At 39.1% G+C, this 24,655-nt stretch overlaps 1 protein-coding gene across 17 annotated transcripts in view; it reads right to left on the bottom strand.

Moving 5' to 3' along the window:
* The window catches only part of itpr1b (inositol 1,4,5-trisphosphate receptor, type 1b), a 299,908-nt gene that overhangs the window by 23,664 nt on the left and 251,589 nt on the right, over nucleotides 1-24,655 (bottom strand). For all 17 annotated transcript variants that reach the window (XM_061874781.1, XM_061874784.1, XM_061874785.1 and 14 more), the window contains 4 exons: nucleotides 21,511-21,603; nucleotides 14,511-14,659; nucleotides 13,167-13,332; nucleotides 8,506-8,666 (listed from right to left, as the gene is read on the bottom strand). In XM_061874781.1, coding sequence (XP_061730765.1) covers nucleotides 8,506-8,666; nucleotides 13,167-13,332; nucleotides 14,511-14,659; nucleotides 21,511-21,603 — 569 coding nt within the window. The remainder of the gene's footprint in view (nucleotides 1-8,505; nucleotides 8,667-13,166; nucleotides 13,333-14,510; nucleotides 14,660-21,510; nucleotides 21,604-24,655) is intronic.

The raw sequence follows: 24,655 nt of genomic DNA, 5'->3' as shown, positions 1-24,655 counted from the left end.
TATAGAGATTAAATGATGAAAAAAAACACTTAATTGAACGGTTTAAAAGAGGAAAAAACACGAAAAAAATGAAAATTAAATTTTGAAACAGTTTATCTTCAATTTCGACTCTTTAAAATTCAACTGAAAAAAAATGAAGAGAAAAACTAGCTAATTCGAATCTTTTTGAAAAAAATGAAATAATTTATGGAACATCATTAGTAATTTTTCCTGATTAGGATTAATTTTAGAATTTTGATGACATGTTTTAAATAGGTTAAAATCCAATCTGCACTTTGTTAGAATATATAACAAATTGGACCAAGCTATATTTCTAACAAAGACGAATCATTATTTCTTCTAGATTTTCCAGAACAACATTTTTAAAAGAAATTCAAAAGATTTTGAAATAAGATTTAAATATGATTCTACATATTTTCTAGATTTGCCAGAATAATTTATTTGAGTTTTAATCATAATAAGTTTGAAGTGAAGTGAAGTGAATTATATTTATATAGCGCTTTTTCTCAAGTGACTCAAAGCGCTTTACATAGTGAAACCCAATATCTAAGTTACATTTAAACCAGTGTGGGTGGCACTGGGAGCAGGTGGGTAAAGTGTCTTGCCCAAGGACACAACGGCAGTGACTAGGATGGCGGAAGCGGGAATCGAACCTGCAACCTTCAAGTTGCTGGCACGGCCACTCTACCAACCGAGCTAAACCGCTCACAAATATCCTTCATCGAAAAAACAGAAGCTGAAATGAAGAATTAAATTAAAATGTATTTATTATTCTTTACAATAAAAAAAATTACTTGAACATTGATTTAAATTGTCAGGAAAGAAGAGGAAGGAATTTAAAAGGTAAAAAGGTATATGTGTTTAAAAATCCTAGAATCAACTTTAAGGTTGTATTTTTTTCTCTAAAATTGTCTTTCTGAAAGTTATAAGAAGCAAAGTAAAAAAAAAAAAAATGAATTTATGTAAACAAGTGAAGACCAAGTCTTTAAAATATTTTCTTGGATTTTCAAATTCTGTTTGAGTTTTGTCTCTCTTAGAATTAAAAATGTCAAGCAAAGCGAGACCAGCTTGCTAGTAAATAAATTAAATTTAAAAAATAGAGGCAGCTTACTGGGAAGTGCTGCTATTTGAGCTATTTTTAGAACAGGCCAGCGGGCGACTCATCTGGTCCTTACGGGCTACCTGGTGCCCGCGGGCATCGTGTTGGTGACCCCTGCTTTAATGCATCCAGCGGGGCATCACAACAAAATTAGGCATAATAATGTGCTAATTCCATGACTGTATATATATTTTTATCGGTTGATATCGGTATCGGTAATTAAGAGTTGGACAATATCGGGATCTCAGGGAAAAAGCCATTATCGGACATCTCTATTAATGACCTAACATGCATGAGTCGCGAACCGGAGATAATAATAAATAAATAAATGGGTTGTACTTGTATAGCGCTTTTCTACCTTCAAGATACTCAAAGCGCTTTGACACTACTTCCACATTTACCCATTCACACACACATTCACACACTGATGGAGGGAGCTGCCATGCAAGGCGCCAACCAGCACCCATCAGGAGCAAGGGTGAAGTGTCTTGCTCAGGACACAACGGACGTGACAAGGTTGGTTCTAGGTGGGATTTGAACCAGTGACCCTCGGGTTGTGCACGGCCACTCTCCCACTGCGCCACGCCGTCCCTAATAATGTAAATTTGATCACACACACACACACCGCAAAATGAGCTAACGTTACGCTTAAAGCTAATTAGCCTTCACCTCAAGCCAGAACTGCAAGCGAGCTGAGCTGCAGTTTAAGTTTCTAGAAGGTCAACGGGCTCATAGTGATTTTACTAGTAGTTGACTGGGAGGTGTTTATTATCATTTGGGGATAGTACGCTGCCTCATGCTCACCTGCTAAACGCCTATCTGCTCGACGCTGAAGCAGTGACTACATGCGCTCTGAATACGCACTGCTGACTGACAGTTCAGGGTGTCCCTCCAGTGTTGCCGTAAGGCTGTGACGTAAGAGGTCTATATAAAGGTGGGTTGTTGAAGAAGGTGAGATACACGTGTATGGAGATAGGGAACAATAAAGTGGTGGAGACCGGACCTGCTCTCCTGACTCCCTTTTATTATTTCATTTTATCAGTACCCAAATTATGCGAAGCCAGGACACTCGGCTACATTGATGATGATAAGATGAAGAGAGAGTCCACACAAGCACAGTAAGAACAGTTAAAACTCACCACAGAAATGCTCGATCTGTTGCTGTGAAGTGAGAACCAACAAACCACACTGCTGCCTTTTTGAAATGCAAAACTCTTGGCAAATGTTGACAGATTTTTTTTTTTTTTATATCTGTCACATAAACCTTTTTTAAAATCTCTGGACAAAACCTCACAAAACTAATATCCCGATTTCAAATCAAGAGATGCCTGTGCCAAGATGGAATGTGGAGACATTTTTGAGTGTGGATGTTAAGAATGAGTGGGTCAGTGGGGCTTTTCACACAATGCGTGGCTGCTCTCCACTCCTGTTAAACCGGCTGATAAGAATGCACCTTTGACTAACTCATTTTGGTCCAGCGGGGTGCAAGGTTAATAGGAGAGGATGGGGGTTAATCCTAAATCAGGTGGTTGGTCACAAGACAGAGAGGGTCAGGTCAAGACAAAAGACAATGGAGTAGGCTAGAGGAGTTCCAATGAGGAACCGTGACAGCAGTAAAGCAACAACTTTGAAAGATCTTGCCTGTTATCTTCAGAACTGCTTACTAAGAGGACTCATTTTGTGTGAGCTTGAAGCAACAATTAAAAGTTTTACCACGTCAGTAAAGCACAAAGCTATTTTTTGGCCCTTGAAACACGAAGTAGCAACTATATGAAAGACCATACGTGGCATCAACATAATCATATTATAAGGTTAAATATCACTACTGGATGAGATGACACAATGAGGAACTTTATTTATTGAATAATTTCACCCTTATTCATCACATTGAAATGCCCTGATGCATAACTGTGTTCAGTACGAACATTTTGATCAAGGTTTTATGCGGTCAATTACCATGAGATCGGTTGATACCAATACCGATTATATGTATTAACTGTGCATTTTTCAATTCATTTATGGTGAATGCTATTGACAGTTTAACAACTTAATATTCAAACTAATTTATTGTCCTCCTTTATTACATATAATTGTTTGAGCTAACAAAACAAAAGAAAAAACGACTATTTATTTGTTTTTTGCCATCAAAGTTCCCCTGTATGTGAGTTTGCAAACAGTAACAAAAACAAACAAAAATAAAAAATGTCACAGCTGGTTACCCTGTGCTGCAACAAGGTTCCATCTATCCATCCATCTTCTTCCGCTTATTCGAGGTTGGGTCGCGGGGGCAACAGCCTAAGCAGGGAAACCCAGACTTCCCTCTCCCCAACCACTTCATCCAGCTCTTCCCGGGGAATCCCGAGGCGTTCCCAGGCCAGCCGGGAGACATAGTCTTCCCAACGTGTCCTGGGTCTTCCCTGCTACCGGTTGGACGTGCCCTAAACACCTCCTTAGAGAGGCGTTTGGGTTGCTTTCTGACCAGATGCCCGAATTACCTCATCTGGCTCCTCTCGATGTGGAGGAGCAGCGGCTTTACTTTGACTTCCTCCCGGATGGCAGAGCTTCTCACCCTATCTAGTAAATGTAAGTAAATTATATTTATATAGCGCATTTTCTCTAGTGACTCAAAGCGCTTTACATAGTGAAACACAATATCTAAGTTACATTTAAACCAGTGTGGGTGGCACTGGGAGCAGGTGGGTAAAGTGTCTTGTCCAAGGACACAACGGCAGTGACAAGGTTGGCGGAAGCGGGAATCGAACCTGCAACCCTCAAGTTGCTGGCACGGCAGCTCTACCAACCGAGCTATACCGCCCTCTCTAAGGGAGAGCCGCGCCTCCCGGCGGAGGAAACTCATTTTGGCCGCTTGTACCCGTGATCTTATCCTTTCGGTAATGACCTAAAGCTCATGACCATAGGTGAGGATGGGAACGACGATCGACCGGTAAATTGAGAGCTTTGCCTTCCGGCTCAGCTCCTTCTTCACCACAACGGATCGGTACAACGTCCGCATTACTGAAGACGCCGCACCGATCCGCCTGTCGATCTCACGATCCACTCTTCCCTCACTCGGGAACAAGACTCCTAGGTACTTGAACTCCTCCACTTGGGGCAGGGTCTCCTCCCCAACCCGGAGATGGCACGCCACCCTTTTCCGGGCGAGAACCATGGACTCGGACTTGGAGGTGCTGATTCTCTTCACACTCGGCTGCGAACCGATCCAGTGAGAGCTGAAGATCCCGGTCAGATGAAGCCATCAGGACCACATCATCTGCAAAAAGCAGAGACCTAATCCTGCGGTCACCAAACCGGAACCCCTCAACGCCTTGACTGCGCCTAGAATTTCTGTCCATAAAAGGTTCCATCGAGACTTCCTAAATCATTTTTTTTCTTTCCATTTAAAGATGGCTTAAGGTATTTTAGCTATTAGCATGCCTGCTCCTGGCTTGCTCTCAGTGTGTAACATGTTTTGCATCGTCCTTAACATACTAAATCAGGGGTCACCAACGCGGTGCCCGCGGGCACCAGGTAGCCCGTAAGGACCAGATGAGTCGCCCGCTGGCCTGTTCTAAAAATACCTGAAAGAGCAGCACTTACCAGTGAGCTGCCTCTATTTTTTCAATTTTATTTATTTACTAGCAAGCTGGTGTGGCTTTGCTCAACATTTTTAATTCTAAGAGAGACAAAGCTCAAATAGAATTTGAAAATCCAAGAAAATATTTTAAAGCCTTGGTCTTCACTTGTTTAAATAAATTCATTCATTTTTTCACTTTGCTTCTTATAACTTTCAGAAGGACAATTTTAGAGAAAAAATACAACCTTAAAAATTATTTTTGGATTTTTAATCACATATACCTTTTTACCTTTTAAACTCCTTCCTCTTATTTTCTGACAATTTTAATCAATGTTCAAGTATTTTTTTTATTTTTATTGTAAAGAATAATAAATACATTTTAATTTAATTCTTTATTTTAGCTCCTGTTTTTTCGATGAAGAATATTTGTGAAATATTTCTTCAAACTTATTATGATTAAAATTCCCCAAAAATATTCTGGCAAATCTAGAAAATCTGTAGAATCAAATTAAATTTTTATTTTAAAGACTTTTGAATTTCTTTTAAATTTTTTCTTCTGGAAAATCTAAAAGAAATAATGATTCGTCTTTGTTAGAAATATAGCTTGGTCCAATTTGTTATATATTATAACAAAGTGCAGATTGGATTTTGACCTATTTAAAACATGTCATCAAAATTTTAAAATTAATCTTAATCAGGAAAAATTACTAATGATGTTCCATAAATTCTTTTTTATTTTTTTTCAGAAAGATTCGAATTAGCTAGTTTTTTTCTTCATTTTTTTGGGTTGAATTTTGAATTTTAAAGACTCGAAATTGAAGATAAACTATGTTTCCAAATTTAATTTTCATTTTTTTTTCGTGTTTTCTCCTCTTTTAAACCGTTCAATTAAGTGGTTTTTTTCATCATTTTTTCACTACAAAAAACCTTCCGTAAAAGGAAAAAAAATGTACGACGGAATGACAGATAGAAATACCCTTTTTTTTTTTATATATAGATTTATTTATTAAAGGTAAATTGAGCAAATTGGCTATTTCTGGCAATTTATTTAAGTCTGTATCAAACTGGTAGCCCTTCGCATTAATCAGTACCCAAGAAGTAGCTCTTGGTTTCAAAAAGGTTGGTGACCCCTGTACTAAAAAACATGCAGTTTACTCTCCGTAATCGGCATTAAAAGGCTTCAATCTGCAATGGCAATAACATACTGTTTCACGAAAATCGCCATCCCTCTAATATTCAGTTGTTGAGTGGATGCACATTTACAGTATGTGTTTCATGGTAATTAATAAACCATTATGGCAGAAAGGCTAAATAGATTTGAGTCATCAGAAAAAATAAGTGTAAATATCAACACGGTACAACAAAAAAGGATAGACTGAGATAAATTATTTTGCTGACTAAAAACAATGTGTGTGTCTGCTGCCTGATAGCCAGGGGATTAACACATTTATGCCAGAGGCAGACAGTCTGAAAGTTAACTCTCTATTCAGAAAGCTGACTACTGCGATAATACCTCAGAAGAATTTAGGGTCAACAGGGCGGGATTACATAATGCTGCCTCTTGGGTCAAAGGGTTCCAGACAATATTGTGTAGAATTTGTGCAAAGAATTCTAAATCTGCAGCAGGAATGATGTTGAATTTAAAATAATCTACCATGTACCCTGTTAATGGTGAATATAGTCTTAGTAATAATCTTGTTTTTGGATGTGAATACTATGTTTATATTATAAAACTCAAAATCAGTGAAAATGGCACATTGTGTAATTTGTAAATAAAAACAGAATACAATGATTTGCAAGTCCTTTATCAACTTATATTCAATTAAATAGACTGCAAAGGCAAGATATTTAATGTTCGCACTGAGAAACTTAATTTTTTTTGCAAATAATCATTAACTTCAAATTTAATGGCAGAAACACACTTCAAAAAAGTTGGCACAGGGGCATTTTTACCACTGTGTTACACGGCCTTTCCTTTTAACAACACTCAGTAAACGTTTGGGAACTGAGTAAACCAATTTTTGAAGCTTTTCAGGTCGAATTCTTGTTTGATGTAAAGCTCAAGTTGTTTAACAGTCTGGGGTCTACGTTGTGGTATTTTACGCTTCATATTACGCCACAAATTAGCGATGGGAGACAGGTCTGGACTACAGGCAGGCCAGCCTAGTAGCCGCACTCTTTTACTATGAAGCCACGCTGTTGTAACATGTGGCTTGGCATTGTCTTGCTGAAATAAGCATGATAACGTTGCAAAAGTCCGTAATATCATCGCTTACGTGCTTTGATTTCTCCAGATTCTCTGAACCTTTTGATGATATTACGAACCGTAGATGGTGAAATCCTTAAATGCCTTGCAACAGTGTGTTGAGAAATGTTGTCCTTAAACTGTTCAACAAGTCCGCCCCATCCTTGTTTGTGAATGACTGAGCATTTCATAGAAGCTGCTTTTAGACCCAATCATGGCATCCACCTGTTCCCAATTAGCCCTTTCACCTGTGGGATGTCCAAATAAGTGTTTGATGAGCATTCCTCAACTTTCTCAGTCTTTTTTGCCACTTGTGCCGTCGCCCCTTCCTTGTTTGTGAATGACTGAGCATTTCGTGGAAGCTGCTTTTATACCCAATCATGGCATCCACCTGTTCCCCAATTAGCCTGTTCACCTGTGGGATGTTCCAAACAAGTGTTTGATGAGCATTCCTCAACTTTCTCAGTCTTTTTTGCCACTTTTGCCCTCGCCCCTTCCTTTTTTGTGAATGACTGAGCATTTCGTGGAAGCTGCTTTTAGACCCAATCATGGCATCCACCTCTTCCCAATTACCCCTTTCACCCGTGGGATGTCCAAATAAGTGTTTGATGAGCATTCCTCAACTTTCTCAGTCTTTTTTGCCACTTGTGCCCTCACCCCTTCCTTGTTTGTGAATGACTGAGCATTTCGTGGAAGCTGCTTTTATACCCAATCATGGCATCCACCTGTTCCCAATTACCCCTTTCACCCGTGGGATGTCCAAATAAGTGTTTGATGAGCATTCCTCAACTTTCTCAGTCTTTTTTGCCACTTGTACTGTCGCCCCTTCCTTGTTTGTGAATGACTGAGCATTTCGTGGAAACTGCTTTTAGACCCAATCATAGCATCCACCTGTCCCCAATTAGCCTGTTCACCCGTGGGATGTCCAAATAAGTGTTTGATGAGCATTCCTCAACTTTCTCAGTCTATTTTGCCACTTGTGCTGTCGCCCCTTCTTTGTTTGTGAATGACTGAGCATTTCGTGGAAGCTGCTTTTATACCCAATCATGGCATCCACCTGTTCCCAATTACCCCTTTCACCCGTGGGATGTCCAAATAAGTGTTTTATGAGCATTCCTCAAATTTCTCAGTCTTTTTTGCCACTTGTGCCCTGACCCCTTCCTTGTTTGTGAATGACTGAGCATTTCGTGGAAGCTGCTTTTATACCCAATCATGGCATCCACCTGTTCCCAATTAGCCCTTTCACCCGTGGGATGTCCAAATAAGTGTTTGATGAGCATTCCTCAACTTTCTCAGTCTTTTTTGCCCCTTGCGCTAGCTTTTTTTAAAACAAGCTACAGGCATCAAATTCCTACTGAGCTGATTTTTTTGCAAAAAATAAAGTTTACCAGACAAGTATTTTGTCTTTGCAGTCTATTCAATTGAATATAGGATGAAAAGGATTTGCAAAAAATTGTATTCCGTTTTTATTTACCATTCACACAACGTACAAACTTCACTGGTATTAGGGTTTGTACACAACTTCACAAAGAAATTACCTGTGTTAATTCTTGCATATTTTTTGTGGGAACATTTCAATGATCTTACCCTGATCATTTCGGCCACGTAGCTTTCCGGGCCGGTGTATTCGGTGGAATCCTTGACCTTAACCAGGACGATGAAAAATAGGTAGTGCCACATGTTGTGTTCAACCTTGATGTGCTCTTCAAAGGTAACCGTCTTATTGTCAAACTTGTCTCTCTCCAGACCTGAAGCAAACACACCAAACGAGGGACACAAACATTGATAGGATTGATCACAAAGATGACAACATATGTTTTCCTAAAACTAACTTGTGACAACATGACATAATTGTGCATGTGACCCTCAGTGAAAATGTGGGGGGAAAAAAGGAAGAAGAAACATGTCACAAGAGATGGGCAGACAAAGTGTCACAACTGAGACGTGCTAAAAATATTAGTGTCTTGTTTGTTGCACTAAATTAAGGTCGGTGTAACAGACAGTCCCCACTGCTTCTTATATTACAGGCGGCCAACAGTGGAGGGCAGTGGCATTCAAACAAAACAATAACGTTATGTTACAAAAGCATTGCGATGAGTTGGCGACTTGTCCAGGTTGTACCCCGCCTTCCGCCCGATTGTAGCTGAGATAGGCGCCAGCGCCTCCCGTGACCCCGAAAGGGAATAAGCGGTAGAAAATGGATGGTTGTTGGAAAATCGTATGATTTCACTCTTCATTTCAACAAAAACATCAACCACCATGGCATAAGTCTTTAAATCCTTTCCTTCTTGAAGATCTCTTGTGTATGTGAACGCGTGACTGGCATGCGCCTTTTGCACTAAACAGCTGTGGTCGAGAGTCTGAACACCGGACTTCCTATTTAGCGCGAATTAAAATTAGATTTACAATTTTACCTCTAATTGTGACACATATAGACAACTATATGTTTAATATCTAGGAAAATATCAATTGATTGGATTTATGTGGCTCTTTTTTATATTTCAGATACCCAAACCACTAATGGTAACTCACATTATACTGATCTTATACAGGTCAAAAGTTTGGACACATCTTCTCAGTTCAATGCGTTTTCTTTATTTTCATGACTATTTACTTTGTAGATTGTCACTGAAGGCATCAAAACTATGAATGAACACCTGTGGAGTTATGTCCTTAACAAAAAAGAGGAAATAACTGAGAACGTGTTATATTCTAGTTTCTACAAAATAACCACCCTTTGCTCTGCATTACTGCTCTGCACACTCTTGGCATTCTCTTGATGAACTTAAAGAGTTAGTCACCTGAAATGGTTTTCACTTCACAGGTGTGCTTGAAGCTCATACTTCCTCCAAACAAGCAGTTTGAATTTGCGTAATTTGTGCCGTCAGCCGATATATCCATATATAGTAAAGTTTTACCCGAGGAGCTATGCTTGAGTTCGCCATTGTAGCCATTAAGTTCCTTGTTTTTCTCTATTCTTTTGTTATGCGGAAGACTGGCTCGTACATGCACATGCATCCTCCGCTGTTGCCTTTTCTAATACAAATGTGCGTATAGTTCGAACTTATAACTGTCAGAATACGCCATATGGAAACGATAAAAAATATATACCCCATTTTTCGGAGTATAAGTCGCACCTGGCAAAAATGCATAATAAAGAAGGGGAAAAACATATATAAGTCGCACTGGAGTATAAGTCGCATTTTTGGGGGAAATTTATTTGATAAAACCCAACACCAAGAATAGACATTTGAAAGGCAATTTAAAATAAATAAAGAATAGTGAACAACACGCTGAATAAGTGTACGTTATATGACGCATAAATAACCAACTGAGAAGGTGCCTGGTATGTTAACGTAACATATTATGGTAAGAGTCATTCAAATAACTATAACATATAGAACAGGGGTGCCCATTACGTCGATCTCGAGCTACCATTCGACCGCGGGGGGTGTGTCAGTCGATCTCCAGCCAGGCTTTTAAAAAAAATAGACCTAAAAATTAGTGATCATCAATCTTCACCAAGACGTCACTTAAATGACATTCACGGTACCGGAGGGTCTTGTGAGATGACGCTGGCTGCTGCAAGATCATTATTATTAAAATATGACCGAGAGGAAGGCGAGAAACACTTTTTATTTCAACAGACTCCCGCGCCGTACCTTCCGTCAAAACTCTAAAGGCCGACTGCACATTTCCTATCTTCACAATAAAAGCCCTGCTTCATGTTGCCTGCGCTAACTAAATACAGAGTCTCGGAAAACTGGCGTGCACAAGCGATCCCTCAGAAAGCTGGCGTGCACATCACTTGTGCACGCCAGCTTTCCGAGACTCTTATTTTGTTAGCGCAGGCAGCATGAAGCAGGGCTTTTATTGTGAAGATAGGAAATGTGCAGTCGGCCTTTAGAGTTTTGACGGAAGGGACGGCGCGAAAGTCTGTTGAAATAAAAAGTGTTTCTCGCCTTCCTCTCTGTCATTTTTTCATAATAATGAACTGGCAGCAGCCAGCGTCATCTCACAAGACCCTCGGGTGCCGTGAATGTCAATCAAGCAAGCTACGGAATTTGCCGCCAATGTTTTTCTTGTAAAGTGTATGGAAGCTGAATGAATTAGATGCCAAAAACCAACCACTTTCATGTGGTATTGTACAGAAAGGACAACTTTTTTTCTCCTCCATTTGAAAATGTGGGCGTTATCATCATTATTGTCTGATTCCAATCAATGCAAGTCATCAGAATCAGGTAATACACCAACTTATATTCTTGTCTTTGTGAAAGAAAGACATCTATATGTGTTACACATGCTTGTATTATCATTGAACACATTTAACTTGTTTACAAAAATGTCTCTTTCATAAATAAATAAATATAAATGATATATATAAATGAGGTAGATCCCCTTGAGTTGGTCAATTGAAAAGTAGCTCGCCTGCAGAAAAAGTGTGGGCACCCCTGATATAGAACATGCTATACCTTTACCAAACAATCTGTCATTCCTAATCGCTAAATCCAATGAAATCTTACACGTCTAGTGTCTTACGTGAATGAGCTAAATAACATTATTTGATATTTTACGGTAATGTGTTAATAATTTCACACATAAGTCGCTCCTGAGTATAAGTCACACCCGCGGCCAAACTATGAAAAAAACTGCGACCTATAGTCCGAAAAATACGGTAGCTGAGGGGGAGAAGACACAGGCGAAGTGGGGAAATGTAAATAAAACCGCATACAAAACAGTGCATCCTGAAGAGGCGATCCGAAAACGGTTTGAAGATTTTTAGTTTACTAAATTACAATGTTAAATTTCACGCCCGAGGAGTTTCTTGTTGAAAACGTCGCGAAATGATGAATGCGCGTGACGTCTCGAGTTGGAGGGGACATATTAGCGCAGCACCACTAGCGGCTAAAAGTCGTCTGCTTTAATCGCATAATTACACAGTATTCTGGACATCTGTGTTGCTGAATCTTTTGCCATTTGTTCAATCAATAATGGAGAAGTCAAAGTAGAAAGATGGAGGTGGGAAGCTTTAGCCTTTAGCCACACAAACACACGGTGATTCCTTGTTTAAAATTCCCGGAGGTGAAGCTTTACTATGGATCAGAGCGGTCAAGCGAACATGGATCCCGACCACTTGTCAACCGGCAGTTTTCGGTGAGAAAATTGTGGTAAAAAGTTGCCTCTTACCGCAGATGAGCAGAATTTCTATCCTGCTGCTGCCGTGACTAATTCCCTCAGACTGGCGTCAAAACACACCCCTCCGACTATCAGGTACTATATAATCTCACTAAAACACTAGCAACAGAATATAAGGGATTTCCCAGAATTGTCCTAGTAAATGTGTCTAAAAACATCTGAATCGCTCACAATGCAATTGCCTTTTTTAAATTTTATTTTATTTATTTTTTTCTAGTCCTTCGCTATCAATATCTTCAGCCACGAATCTTTCATCCTCGCTCGAATTAATGGGGAAATTGTCGTTTTCTCGGTCCGAATAGCTCTTTTTGTTGGAGGCCCCCATTATAAACAATGTGAGGATGTGAGGAGCCCTCACACGGGTGACGTCATTGTCTGCTACTTCCGGTAAAGGCAGGGCTTTTTTATTAGCGACCAAAAGTTGCAAACTTTATCGTCGATGTTCTCTACTAAATCCTTTCAGCAAAAATATGGCAATATCGCGAAATGATCAAGTATGACACATAGAATGGACCTGCTATCTCCGTTTAAATAAGAAAATCTAATTTCAGTAGGTCTTTAAATGTAGAAAAAAAAAATCACAATATGACCTTTTGAAGGCCTACCATATCTTACGGTTATTATAAATGCTGGTAGAAGAAGTTAACAGTTTTAATCACGTGGTTTAAACGTAATTCAGAAGAAACTATTTGGCGCAGACCAGCCTCAAACTGACTATCTCAAGCGGTCGGCAGGTAAATTGAGTTGGAAAACTCTGCTCTCAACTAATTTGATGAAAAAAATCTTCTTCCTCAGCCGAGGCGAGTAACCACTCTTTCTGGGAAGAAGAGACGTTTCAATGTTGACACTACCCATATAAACAGTCCTAAATTCTAGCCTGTGATCTGAGTTATGGTGCAGCATAGAAGTTATACGGCATTATATATGTTGCTTCCATTTCTGACAATACAATAGTTAAGACGGTAGGACCGAAAAATTATTCTTAGAACTTTTTGCTATTAACCGCTGTGTGTCAAACATGGCAAGCCCAGACATATGTAGGCAATACCTACCACAAATAAAGCATGTTGTTTTCAAGATTTCTTCTTTTTTCTGCTTCTCACTCCTCAGGTCAGCAAATGTATCAATAATGACACCAAAGATAAGGTTGAGAACAATGATGATAACCATGAAGAAGAACAACAGGTCAAAGATGACTCTGGCTGCAAAGAGTGGCTCCTGTTAAAGACCAAGAGAAGAGCGATATCAGATAGTCACTCACACAATGTGCGCACAATACAGAAGGACGATATGCTTAATGCTTAATAATAACAAAGACTAACAGATCGGATGTCAGTGGTATGTTTTGTAGGTAGATCTTTATCCCTAAATTCTGTAAATTCGTATCAAGAGGGGTAATATGTTGCACAAATGTGTCCATCTTGATTGAGTTTGTTGTGCTACGAGAACTAGATGTATGGATGCGACAATGCTGAAGTTGAACTGAAATTCTGGAATTTTTTCTAGAATAGTTAAAGTAGAGCACACAATTCCCGAACATAATATTTTGAAGTTGGAACAGTTTGAATCAGATGAAAATTGTGGGAATTGTGGAACGTTGAAGAACGTCCCATTGATTTAAATGGGAATTGGCCCCAAATTTGGGAATTTTCGGGAAAAGCGGGAATTTTTTTGAAAATGGTTCAAAAATTGAATGGTCTGACTGAGTTAAAATGGCTGGTGTTGAAATTTTTTAAATCGTTCAACAAATGTTGAGGTAACATGTTGAATAGAAAAATGGTATTAAGGAATTCCTGGAAAACAAGGAATTTTTCCCATTCAAAAAACAACATTTTTTTTGTCCTAATTAAGAGGAATGTTTTGATGGTGGAACGGTTAAAGTGGGTAGAAAAATGTGGGAGGAGAAGTCGCCAGAAAAAAAGGTGAAAATAGGGCTTTGGAAAACCAGGAATTCTAGAAAATCCTGGAATTTTTTTTTGACTTGGAAAAAGGGTAGTTTGACTTTCCAGAATGGTGGAATGGTTTGAATTGGTTGCAAAATGTGGAAACGGTGGAAGTTTTAAAAATGGCCGAATCGTTTTGAATGGGGAAAAATGTCCCGTAAAACCTGGATTTTTGGGAAATTTGATAAGGGAAAGCCCGCAATTCCTGAAACGGCTGAACAGTTTGAAGTTGGAACGCTTTGAAACGGATGAAAAATGTGGAGAACAAGAAGTTGTTGAAGAATAAATACATTAATTTTGGTGTAGAAAACTATGTGTGAATGCTTTGGAGCATTCACAAAATCAGGAGATTTTCAAAAATGATCCATCCATCTATCAATCTATGGATGATGTCGTTTTAGTAGAGTCAGTCCCAAATGTCACTAGGGTGTGATGTCTTCCGTGTTGTTGTACCTCTTTGGATGGTTTCCGCAGTACATCCCCAACACCTCCTCCACTCCTCAGGCCGTGGCTCAATACTGTGACAATGCACATGAGTAAGGAGTCACACACTCGCTCTTTGTCCTCGATAACCATTGCAGATGGCTGGATAAAAAGAGAACCTACAGAAAGAAAAAAAAAAAACAGCACATAGAGAAATTGTCTTTTCCTCCTATTACTAATGTATCAGCCCTAAATAGGATTTTGGGATTTGGTGTTTTCGATGTTAAAGGGGAACATTATCACCAGACCTATGTAAGCGTCAATATATACCTTGATGTTGCAGAAAAAAGACCATATGTTTTTTTTTAAACGATTTCCGGACTCTAAAAGGGTGAATTTGGCGATTTAAACGCCTTTCAATGGATAGCATGTCGAGCGATGACCTTTCACCCGTGACGTCACAACATGAAGCAATCTGCCATTTTCTCGATCTTATTACACGCACCAAGTCAAATCAGCACTGTTATTTTTCCGACATCCACACAAGAATGTGTAGGATATCCTGCGACACTCAAAGCCGATGCATTTCCAACGATAAAGTCAATGAAATTTGCAATATTGGAAAATAGACCACCACTGAGCTATTCAGGGACGACGGCAGTCTGTTCCCGCAGACAAGCGAGGTAAACCCCCTGGATATAATTTATGCCACTTCTTTTTCTGTCTCATTTTGTCCACCAAATTTATAAGGTTGTGCATGAATGCACAAAGGTGAGTTTTGTTGATGTTATTGACTTATGTGGAGTGTGCTAATCAGACATATTTGGTCACGGCATGACTGCAAGCTAATCGATGCTAACATGCTATTTAGGCTAGCTGTATGTACATATTGCATCATTATGCCTCATTTGTAGCTATATTTGCATCCAGCCTTTCCCTCCACCCACATTTAATGCCAAACAAACACATACTAATCGTTGGTTAGAAGGCGATCGCCAAATTCGTCCTCGCTTCCTCTTGTGCCGCTGTCTGTCGTGATATGGCTCAATAGCTTCTGTTTCTTCTTCAATTTCGTTTTGGCTACCTGCCGTTTCAATACATGCGTAATCTGTTGAATCGCTTACTAAGAATCCGAGCTAATATCGCTATACCTTTCTGTGCTATCCGACATGTTTGTTTCTGTGTGATCACGCTGTGACGTCACAGGATAATGGACGGGTGGATATAACGACGGTTAAAATCAAGCACTTTCAAGCCGTTTTTCGGGATATTGCGTGATGGGTAAAATTTTGAGAAAAACTTCGAAAAATAAAACAAGCCACTGGGAACTGATTTTTATTGGTTTTAAGCATTCAGAAATGGTGATAATGTTCCCCTTTAACTTTGTTTGTGCGTAATTGAATTGTAAATGGGTTATACTTGTATAGCACTTTTCTACCTTCAAGGTACTCAAAGCGCTTTGACACTATTTCCACATTCACCCATTCACACACTGATGGTGGGAGCTGCCATGCAAAGCCCTAACCACGGACCACCAGGAGCAAGGATGAAGTGTCATGCTCAAGGACACAACGGACGTGACGAGGTTGGTAGAAGGTGGGTATTGAACCGGGAACCTTCAGGTTGCTGGCACAGCCACTCTCCCAACCGCGCCACGCCGTCCCCGAATTGTAAACAAATAAATGCTGTCAAACAATAACAAATAATCAGATTAATCAAAAATGTTGATCAATCATAGTAAATTACTTGCTTGCATAATTTCAAATAAACTAAAAAAAAATGTTATTTGGACAAGATTTATCAGAGTCAAATCTATAATGTAAAATAATGTGTGCATTTAGATACGGCAATAAATTCTGTACAGACATAAAGTAGCTACTTTATTTTAATTAGCTGACAAAGATATGTTTTTATCATTAATATATAAAAATAATGATTTTTTTGAATGTCATTCAAAACCAATTTAATGTCCACGTCTTACAACAGTTATATACTGTATAGTCAAAAGCTTACTGCTTACTTAAACACAATTTTAAGAATTTGACAATGACAATCTTGAACAGTTAGTGTTTCATTAAAGGGGAACATTATCACCAGACCTATGTAAGCGTCAATATATACCTTGATGTTGCAGAAAAAAGACCATATATTTTTTTAACCGATTTCCAAACTCTAAATGGGTGAATTTTGGCGAATTAAACGCCTTTCTGTTTATCGCTCTGGAGGGGATGACGTCAGAATGTGACGTTGCCGAGGTAACACAGCCGCCATTTTCATTTTCAACACATTGTAAAAATTGGGTCTCAGCTCTGTTATTTTCCGTTTTTTCGACTATTTTTTGGAACCTTGGAGACATCATGCCTCGTCGGTGTGTTGTCGGAGGGTGTAACAACACTAACAGGGAGGGATTCAAGTTGCACCACTGGCCCGAAGATGCGAAAGTGTCTGCCGCCAGACCCCCTTTGAATGTACCAAAGTGTCTCCACATTTTACCGGCGATGACAGACATGGCACAGAGATGTATGGATAACCTGCAGATGCATTTGCAACGATAAAGTCAACAAAATCACAAAGGTGAGTTTGTTGATGTTGACTTATGTGCTAATCAGATATATTTGGTCGTGGCGTGACTGCTAGCTAATCGATGCTAACATGCTACGCTAATCGATGCTAACATGCTATTTACCGGCTGTGCTAAAGCAGACATGGCACAGAGATGTATGGATAACCTGCAAATGCATTTGCAACGATAGTCAACGAAATCACAAAGGTGAGTTTTGTTGATGTTGACTGCCAGCTAATTGATGCTAACATGCTACGCTAATCGATGCTAACATGCTATTTACCGGCGGTGCTAAAGCAGACATGGCACAGAGATGTATGGATAACCTGTAGATGCATTTGCAACTATATTACGTTTCCTTCCTTCCACATTTAATGCGATAAAACACTTACCAGTCGACGGATTTAAGTTGCTCCAGTGTCACAAGATGCGAAAGTCCTGATCGTTTGGTCCGCACATTTTACAGGCGATGCTAACGCAGCTATTCGGCCATGCTATAGCTATGAATAGCATCAATAGCTATTCGCTCAATAGTTTCAGTTTCTTCTTCAATATTTTCATACTCCAACCATCTGTTTCAATACATGCGTAATATGTTGAATCGCTTAAGTTGCTGAAATCCGCGTCTGAATCCGAGCTAATGTCGCTATATCTTGCTGTGGTATTCCCATTGTTTGTTTACATTGGCAGCATTGTATGACGTCACAGGGAAATGGATAGTGGTTTCGAAGATAGCGAAAATAAGGCACTTTAAAGCTTTATTTAGGGATATTCCGAGACCGGTAAAATTTTGAAAAAAACAAAAAAAAAAATACAACAAGCCACTGGGAACTAATTTTTATTGTTTTTAACCCTTTTGAAATTGTGATAATGTTCCCCTTTAACTGTTACTCTCTAGTGAATTAGAATTGGCTCTAATTGGCCTAAAACATACTATAAAGACAATTTAACAAATTCTAACATGATGTTTTTATTAGTGTTTTTGTTACATTTTCTTTAGTTATCCCTTGCATGCTTTCAGGTTTCTTTGGTTTATCATTTCTTTATAGTAGTTAAAATGTTTTAATTACTGTTTGAAAATTTCAGAAGAACAAATTGTATGTACATATTTTGAAAAAAATGTATAGATATGTTTACTCGTATGTTTGGATTGTCTGAATGTCATGTTGAAATACAGTTAAGGAAAGGAAAAGATCTATGATTGGTCAGCTTAAGACATAATTTCCAGGGTTAGCACAACCGACCTTCGCAAACATCTTTTTCCACAGTTCCGAAGCAATGTGCACATTAAAAGTGACCGTAGTTTCAAAATTAATTGCTTCAACATTAAAGTGAGTGTCACTTCAGATGCCATTGTTTACTATAACCCACAAAGGGAATTGCAAGTTGGTCCGACTTTCGCGTATCAAAACAAAGATTGTAGATGACTAACAAAAGGCTTACTCTGATCATGTTTTTCTACTGTTCAACACGTGCTAAGGTGCTGAGAGCGATGCACAGACTGAGACATCATGTATCCATTTTGAAAGCCAGAGACGACGAAAAGAAACAGAGACTTAGCAATTTTATCGATGACGGCAAAGTTATTGAGTTTATTTTCATTTATCGTTTAAATTATTGACTTCTTGACGATCGGCCCAGTCATGCAATTGTTTTAAAGGCCGACTGAAACCCACTACTACCCACCACGCAGTCTGATAATTTATATATCAATGATAAAATATTAACATTGCAACACATGCCAATACGGCCTTTTTAGTTTACTAAATTAAAATTTTAAATTTCCCGGGAGTTTCGTCTTGAAAACGTCGCAGTGATGACGCGTGCGCGTGACGTCTCGAGTTGGAGGGAACATATTAGCGCAGCACCACTAGCGGCTAAAAGTCGTCTCTTTTCAACGCGCAATTACTCAGTATTCTGGACATCTGTGTTGCTGAATCTTTTGCAATTTGTTCAATTAATAATGGAGAAGTCAAAGTAGAAAGATGGAGGTGGGAAGCTTTAGCCTTTGGCCACACAAACACACGGTGATTCCTTGTTTAAAATTCCCAGAGGTGAAGCTTTACTATGGATCAGAGCGGTCAAGCGAACATGGATCCCGACCACTTGTCAACCAGCAGGTTTCGGTGAGAAAATTGTGGTGAAAGTCGCCTCTTACCGGGGATCAGCGGAACTTCTGTCGTGCTGCTGCTGCCGTGACTAATTCCCTCAGAGACTGGCGTCAAGACACCCGTGGACACCCCCCTCCGACTATCAGGTACTATGTAAATCACTAAAACACTACCAACACAATAGAAAGATAAGGAATTTCCCAGAATTATCCTTCGCTATCAATATCCTCAGCCACGAATCATTCATCCTCGCTCAAATTAATGGGGAAATTGTCGTTTTCTCCGTCTGAATAGCTCTTTTTGTTGGAGGCTCCCATTATAAACAATGTGAGGATGTGAGGAGCCCTCACACGGGTGACGTCATCGTCTGCTACTTCCGGTACAGGCAAGGCTTTTTTATTAGCGACCAAAAGTTGCGAACTTTATCGTCGATGTTCTCTACTAAATCCTTTCAGCAAAAATATGGCAATATCGCGAAACGATCAAGTATGACACATAGAATGGACCTGCTATCCCCGTTAAATAAGAAAATCTCATTTCAGTAGGCCTTTAATTTTAATGGTTCTGGACATCGAATTTAATGATTTTGTAATGCCAATTGAGGACTTAATTTTCCCAAAACCCATTTTAAGACTTTTAATCATTTTTAATGACCCCCGGAAACCCTGTGAAAATGTGATGTTTTACAATAGCCAAAATGCAATGGGACTATCAGGATCAATTTGGAAGAATGCCCTGTATCACATATTAATAAAAATCAGGACGATAAAGTAGCCATAAAGGTGCAAATAAACCAAAAAACACATGCAAAGAAAAAGATAACACAGGCTGAGGATCATTTTTCTTTTTTGACTAGGCCATGTTAGGGGTCGTTGAGTTCAAAATGTTAGGAACAATTCGTCTTAACTAAGCACACAAAAACAAGTCAGCAGACAGCCATAATTAGCCAGAATGGAATACAAGAAAGGGTTATGCCCCAAGCCCTTGGTGGACTCATCATGGTTGGTCGACCAATTTGAAGGTAGCATGTATGTCCCCCCCTCGCCCCCCAGGTTGCAAGTTTTCCCATCAAGGTCAATGGCTTTGCAAGAACATATTCTTTGAGGCGAAAGACCTTTTGCGCCATCACTGAGCGGACCCACTGACCTGCTTGTGCCTAGGGGCTAATTAATCCTCGACCTTTAAACCTCCATGCTCCGATTTAATGTTTCAAGGCTCATTCCCCTGAGACAAACAAGGAGCCTTGCTGTTTAATCCAGCGCCTAGGCCCAGCCACTTTCAATCCCATGACCGACAGTCTGACCAGATATACAGCTAAGTGAGACCAACCGTCTTAGACTGAGTCAGTCGTCTGTAAGGACGTGAAGACCGCAGCGTCATTCACACAAGCTTGGTTATTGACACACCGACAAAAACAGTGAATGACTACATATAGAAGATCCTTTATGGCAGTGTTTTTCAACCTTTTTTGAGCCAAGGCACATTTTTTGAGTTGAAAAAATGGTGAGGCGCACTACCGGCAGAAATCATTAAACAACAAAACTCAGTTGACAGTAAAAAGTCATTGTCGCAATTGTTGGATATGACTTTAAACCATAACCAACCATGCATCAATATAACTTGTCTCAAAGGAGTAGTACTGTCACCACCTGTCACATCACGCCGTGATTTATTTGGAGGTTTTTGACGTTTTCCTGTGTGTCGTGTTTTAGTTCTTGTCTTGCGCTCCTATTTTAATGGCTTTTTCTCTTTTTTTGGTATTTCCCTGTAGCAGTTTCATGTCTTCCTTTGAGCGACATTTCCCGCATCTACTTTATTTTAGCAATCAAGAATATTTCAGTTGTTTTTATCCTTCTTTGTGGGGACATTGGTGATTATGGATGTACTTTGTGGACGCCGTCTTTGCTCCACAGTAAGTCTTTGCTGTCGTCCAGCATTCTGTTTTGTTTACTTTGTAGCCAGTTCAGTTTTAGTTTCGTTCTGCATAGTCTTCCCTAAGCTTCAATGCCTTTTTCTAGGGGCACTCACATTTTGTTTATTTTTGGTTTAAGCATTAGACACATTTTTACCTGCACACTGCCTCCCGCTGTTTCCGACATCTACAAAGCAATTAGCTACCGGCTGCCACCAACTGATAAGAAAGAGTATTACACGGTTACTCTGCCGAGCTCTAGACTGCACTGATACTCAACAATAACACATCATTTGCAGACTATAATTACTGTTTTGCAAAATATATTCCTAACCCAAGTAGGTGAAATTAGATAATATCTCACGGCACACTGGTGTAACCGCGGCACAGTGGTTGAAAAACACTGCTTTATTGAATACAATGTTGATGTTTCTCTCTGCTTACCGTCATTCACAGCGTCTGTTGAACAGTTTTCTCCATTTTCTTTGTGACACACACCACCCGAGAAGAACTCTCCCACAACACTGGCTCCTAGATCTGTAAGGAATCGAAGACGTGTAACCTGTCTTTATCTGCCACTTCTCACTGCCTGGGATCGAACCAGGGTTAGCAGATTGAGAGTCGAGAGCGTTTGGAAAAACAAGCTAAAAGGCCAAGTTGTCAGGGGTCTCAAACTCGGGGCCCGTAGGCCCATATTTTATGGCTCTCCATTTAACTTCATAGTTTAGTGTTATTGAAGACCATGCAGTAACAAAATAAGTAAATATACAGCGCCTATCTTGAATTCCACTAGACCAGGGGTCTCCAACCTTTTTGAAACCAAGAGCTACTTCTTGGGTACTGATTCATGCGAAGGGCTACCAGTTTGATACACACTTAAATAAATTGCCAAAAATAGTCAATTTGCTCAATTTACCTTTAATAAATATATATATATATATATATATATATATATATATATATATATATATATATATATATATATATATATATATATATATATATATATATATAAAAATGTGTATTTGTGTGTCATTCCACCGTACATTTTTTTTTCTTTTACAGAAGGCTTTTTGGAGAGAATAAATGATGAAAAAAACACTTAATTGAAGGGTTTAAAAGAGGAGAAAACAGGAAAAAAATGAAAATTAAATTTTGAAACAGTTTATCTTCAATTTCGACTCCTTAAAATAAAAAATTCAACGGAAAAAAATGAGGAGAAAAATTAGCTAATTCGATTCTTTTTGAAAAAAAAAAAAAAAAAAAATTATGGAACATCATTAGTAATTTTTCATGATTAAGATTAATTTTAGTATTTTGATGACATGTTTTAAATAGGTTAAAATCCAATCTGCACTTTGTTAGAATATATAACAAATTGGACCAAGCTATATTTCTAACAAAGACAAATCATTATTTCTTCTAGATTTTCCAGAATTTTTTTTTGGAAATAAATTCAAAAGACTTTGAAATAAGATTTAAATTTGATTCTAAAGATTTTCTAGATTTGCCAGAATAATTTTTTTGAATTTTAATCATAATAAGATTGACAAAATTTTTCACAAATATTCTTTCTCGAAAAAACAAAAGCTAAAATGAAGAATTAAATTAAAATGTAATTATTATTCTTTACAATAAAATAGAAATAAAAAAATACTTGAACATTGATTTAAATTGTCAGGAAAGAAGAGGAAGGAATTTAAAAGGTAAAAAGGTATATGTGTTTAAAAATCCTAAAATAATTTTTAAGGTTGTATTTTTTCTCTCAAATTGTCTTTCTGAAAAGTAAAAAAGTAAAAAAATTAATGAATTTATTTAAACAAGTGAAAACCAAGTCTTTAAAATATTTTCTTGGATTTTCAAATTCTATTTGAGTTTTGTCTCTCTTAGAAATAAAAATGTCGAGAAAAACGAGACCAGCTTGCTAGTAAATAAATAAAATGTAAAAAACAGAGGCAGCTCACTGGTAAGTGCTGCTATTTGAGCTATTTTTAGAACAGGCCAGCGGGCGACTCATCTGGTCCTAACGGGCTACCTGGTGCCCGCGGGCACCGCGTTGGTAACTCCTGTACTAGACACAAAACAAATGTATAACAAAAACATTGGGCAAAACAAAGAGCAACATGCGTTAATAAAGCGGACGCGTTAACAAATTTAATCATATGGTTAAAACATGATTCTGAGGTGAATACTTCGCACAGCCCAACCCCTCCCAGACTCTACCTCCAGCGGCACCCAGTTAAATTGAGTTTGAGACCCCGGTAACACATATACACGAATACAATTATTGCAAGACCTCAGCTCAAGAAATGATTTTACTCAAATAGCATGTTTTTTTAGGTAATGAGATTACGTCCATACAAACAGGAAATTCACACTTTTGTGACGTAGGAAAGCTAAAGACATAGGGTTGTAACGATAAGTGTATTTGCATTGAACCGTTTCGGTACGGTGGTTTCGGTTCGGTTCGGAGGTGTACCGAACGACACGGACATACTAATTAGCGCACCGCACGTTGTGTAAGCAATGCACACCGAGGCACCAGGAATTGATTAATGTAAACAAGTTGAAAAACTTATTCGGGCGGTCAATTGTACGGAATATGCACTGTACTGTGCAATCTACTAACAAAAGTTTCAATCAATCAAAAAAAACAACAACACACGGCATGCTAGCAACGACTGGGCTATGATAGACTGACCACACCTCCTCTTTTCACGGGATATGTCCTTTTTGCGGAACTGTCCAGGTGGAGTTTCTTAAATGCCTCGAATGTCCGGCATTTTGGGTTCGGGTTGCGTGTATTTTCAATGTACGTTCAGGGTTAAGAAAGGGTTAAAAACAAAACAAAAAAAAGTGCTGCAAGAGACAGAGAGAGCGAGAGAGTTATGATAAACGCGCATGGGTCGCCAGGCTCTGCTTTTTATCGATAGATTTATCAGATTTAATTCTTTATTATCTATAGCAGGGGTGTCAAAAGTGCGCCCCGGAGGCCATTTGCGGCCCACAGCTAATGTTTTACATTCTAAAAATACTATTAAAATAAACAAAAACATTAACAACAGTGAAATAAAAAAGCTTAAATGCTAAATGTAATTTAGAACAAGTTGTGGTTAGTGCGTCTGCCTCACAATACGAAGGTCTTGCAGTCCTGGGTTCAAATCCAGGCTCTGGATCTTTTTGTGTGGAGTTTGCATGTTCTCCCCGTGAATGCGTGGGTTCCCTCCGGGTACTCCGGCTTCCTCCCACCTCCAAAGACATGCACCTGGGGATAGGTTGATTGGCAACACTAAATTGGCCCTAGTGTGTGAATGTGAGTGTGAATGTTGTCTGTCTATCTGTGTTGGCCCTGTGATGAGGTGGCGACTTGTCCAGGGTGTACCCCGCCTTCCGCCCGATTGTAGCTGAGATAGGCGCCAGCGCCCCCCGCGACTCCGAACGGGAATAAGCGGCAGAAAATGGATGGATGGATGCAACGTTGACTAGAGGGGGGGGGTTGCCCACATCTGAGGTCCTCTCCAAGGTTTCTCATAGTCAGCATTGTCACTGGCGTCCCACTGGATGTGATTTCTCCCTGCCCTACTGGGTG

This window comes from Nerophis ophidion, linkage group LG16 (genome assembly GCF_033978795.1).
Source record: "Nerophis ophidion isolate RoL-2023_Sa linkage group LG16, RoL_Noph_v1.0, whole genome shotgun sequence".
In the NCBI taxonomy this organism is placed as follows: Eukaryota; Metazoa; Chordata; class Actinopteri; order Syngnathiformes; family Syngnathidae; genus Nerophis; species Nerophis ophidion.
This window is presented reverse-complemented; position numbering and strand designations above follow the sequence as displayed.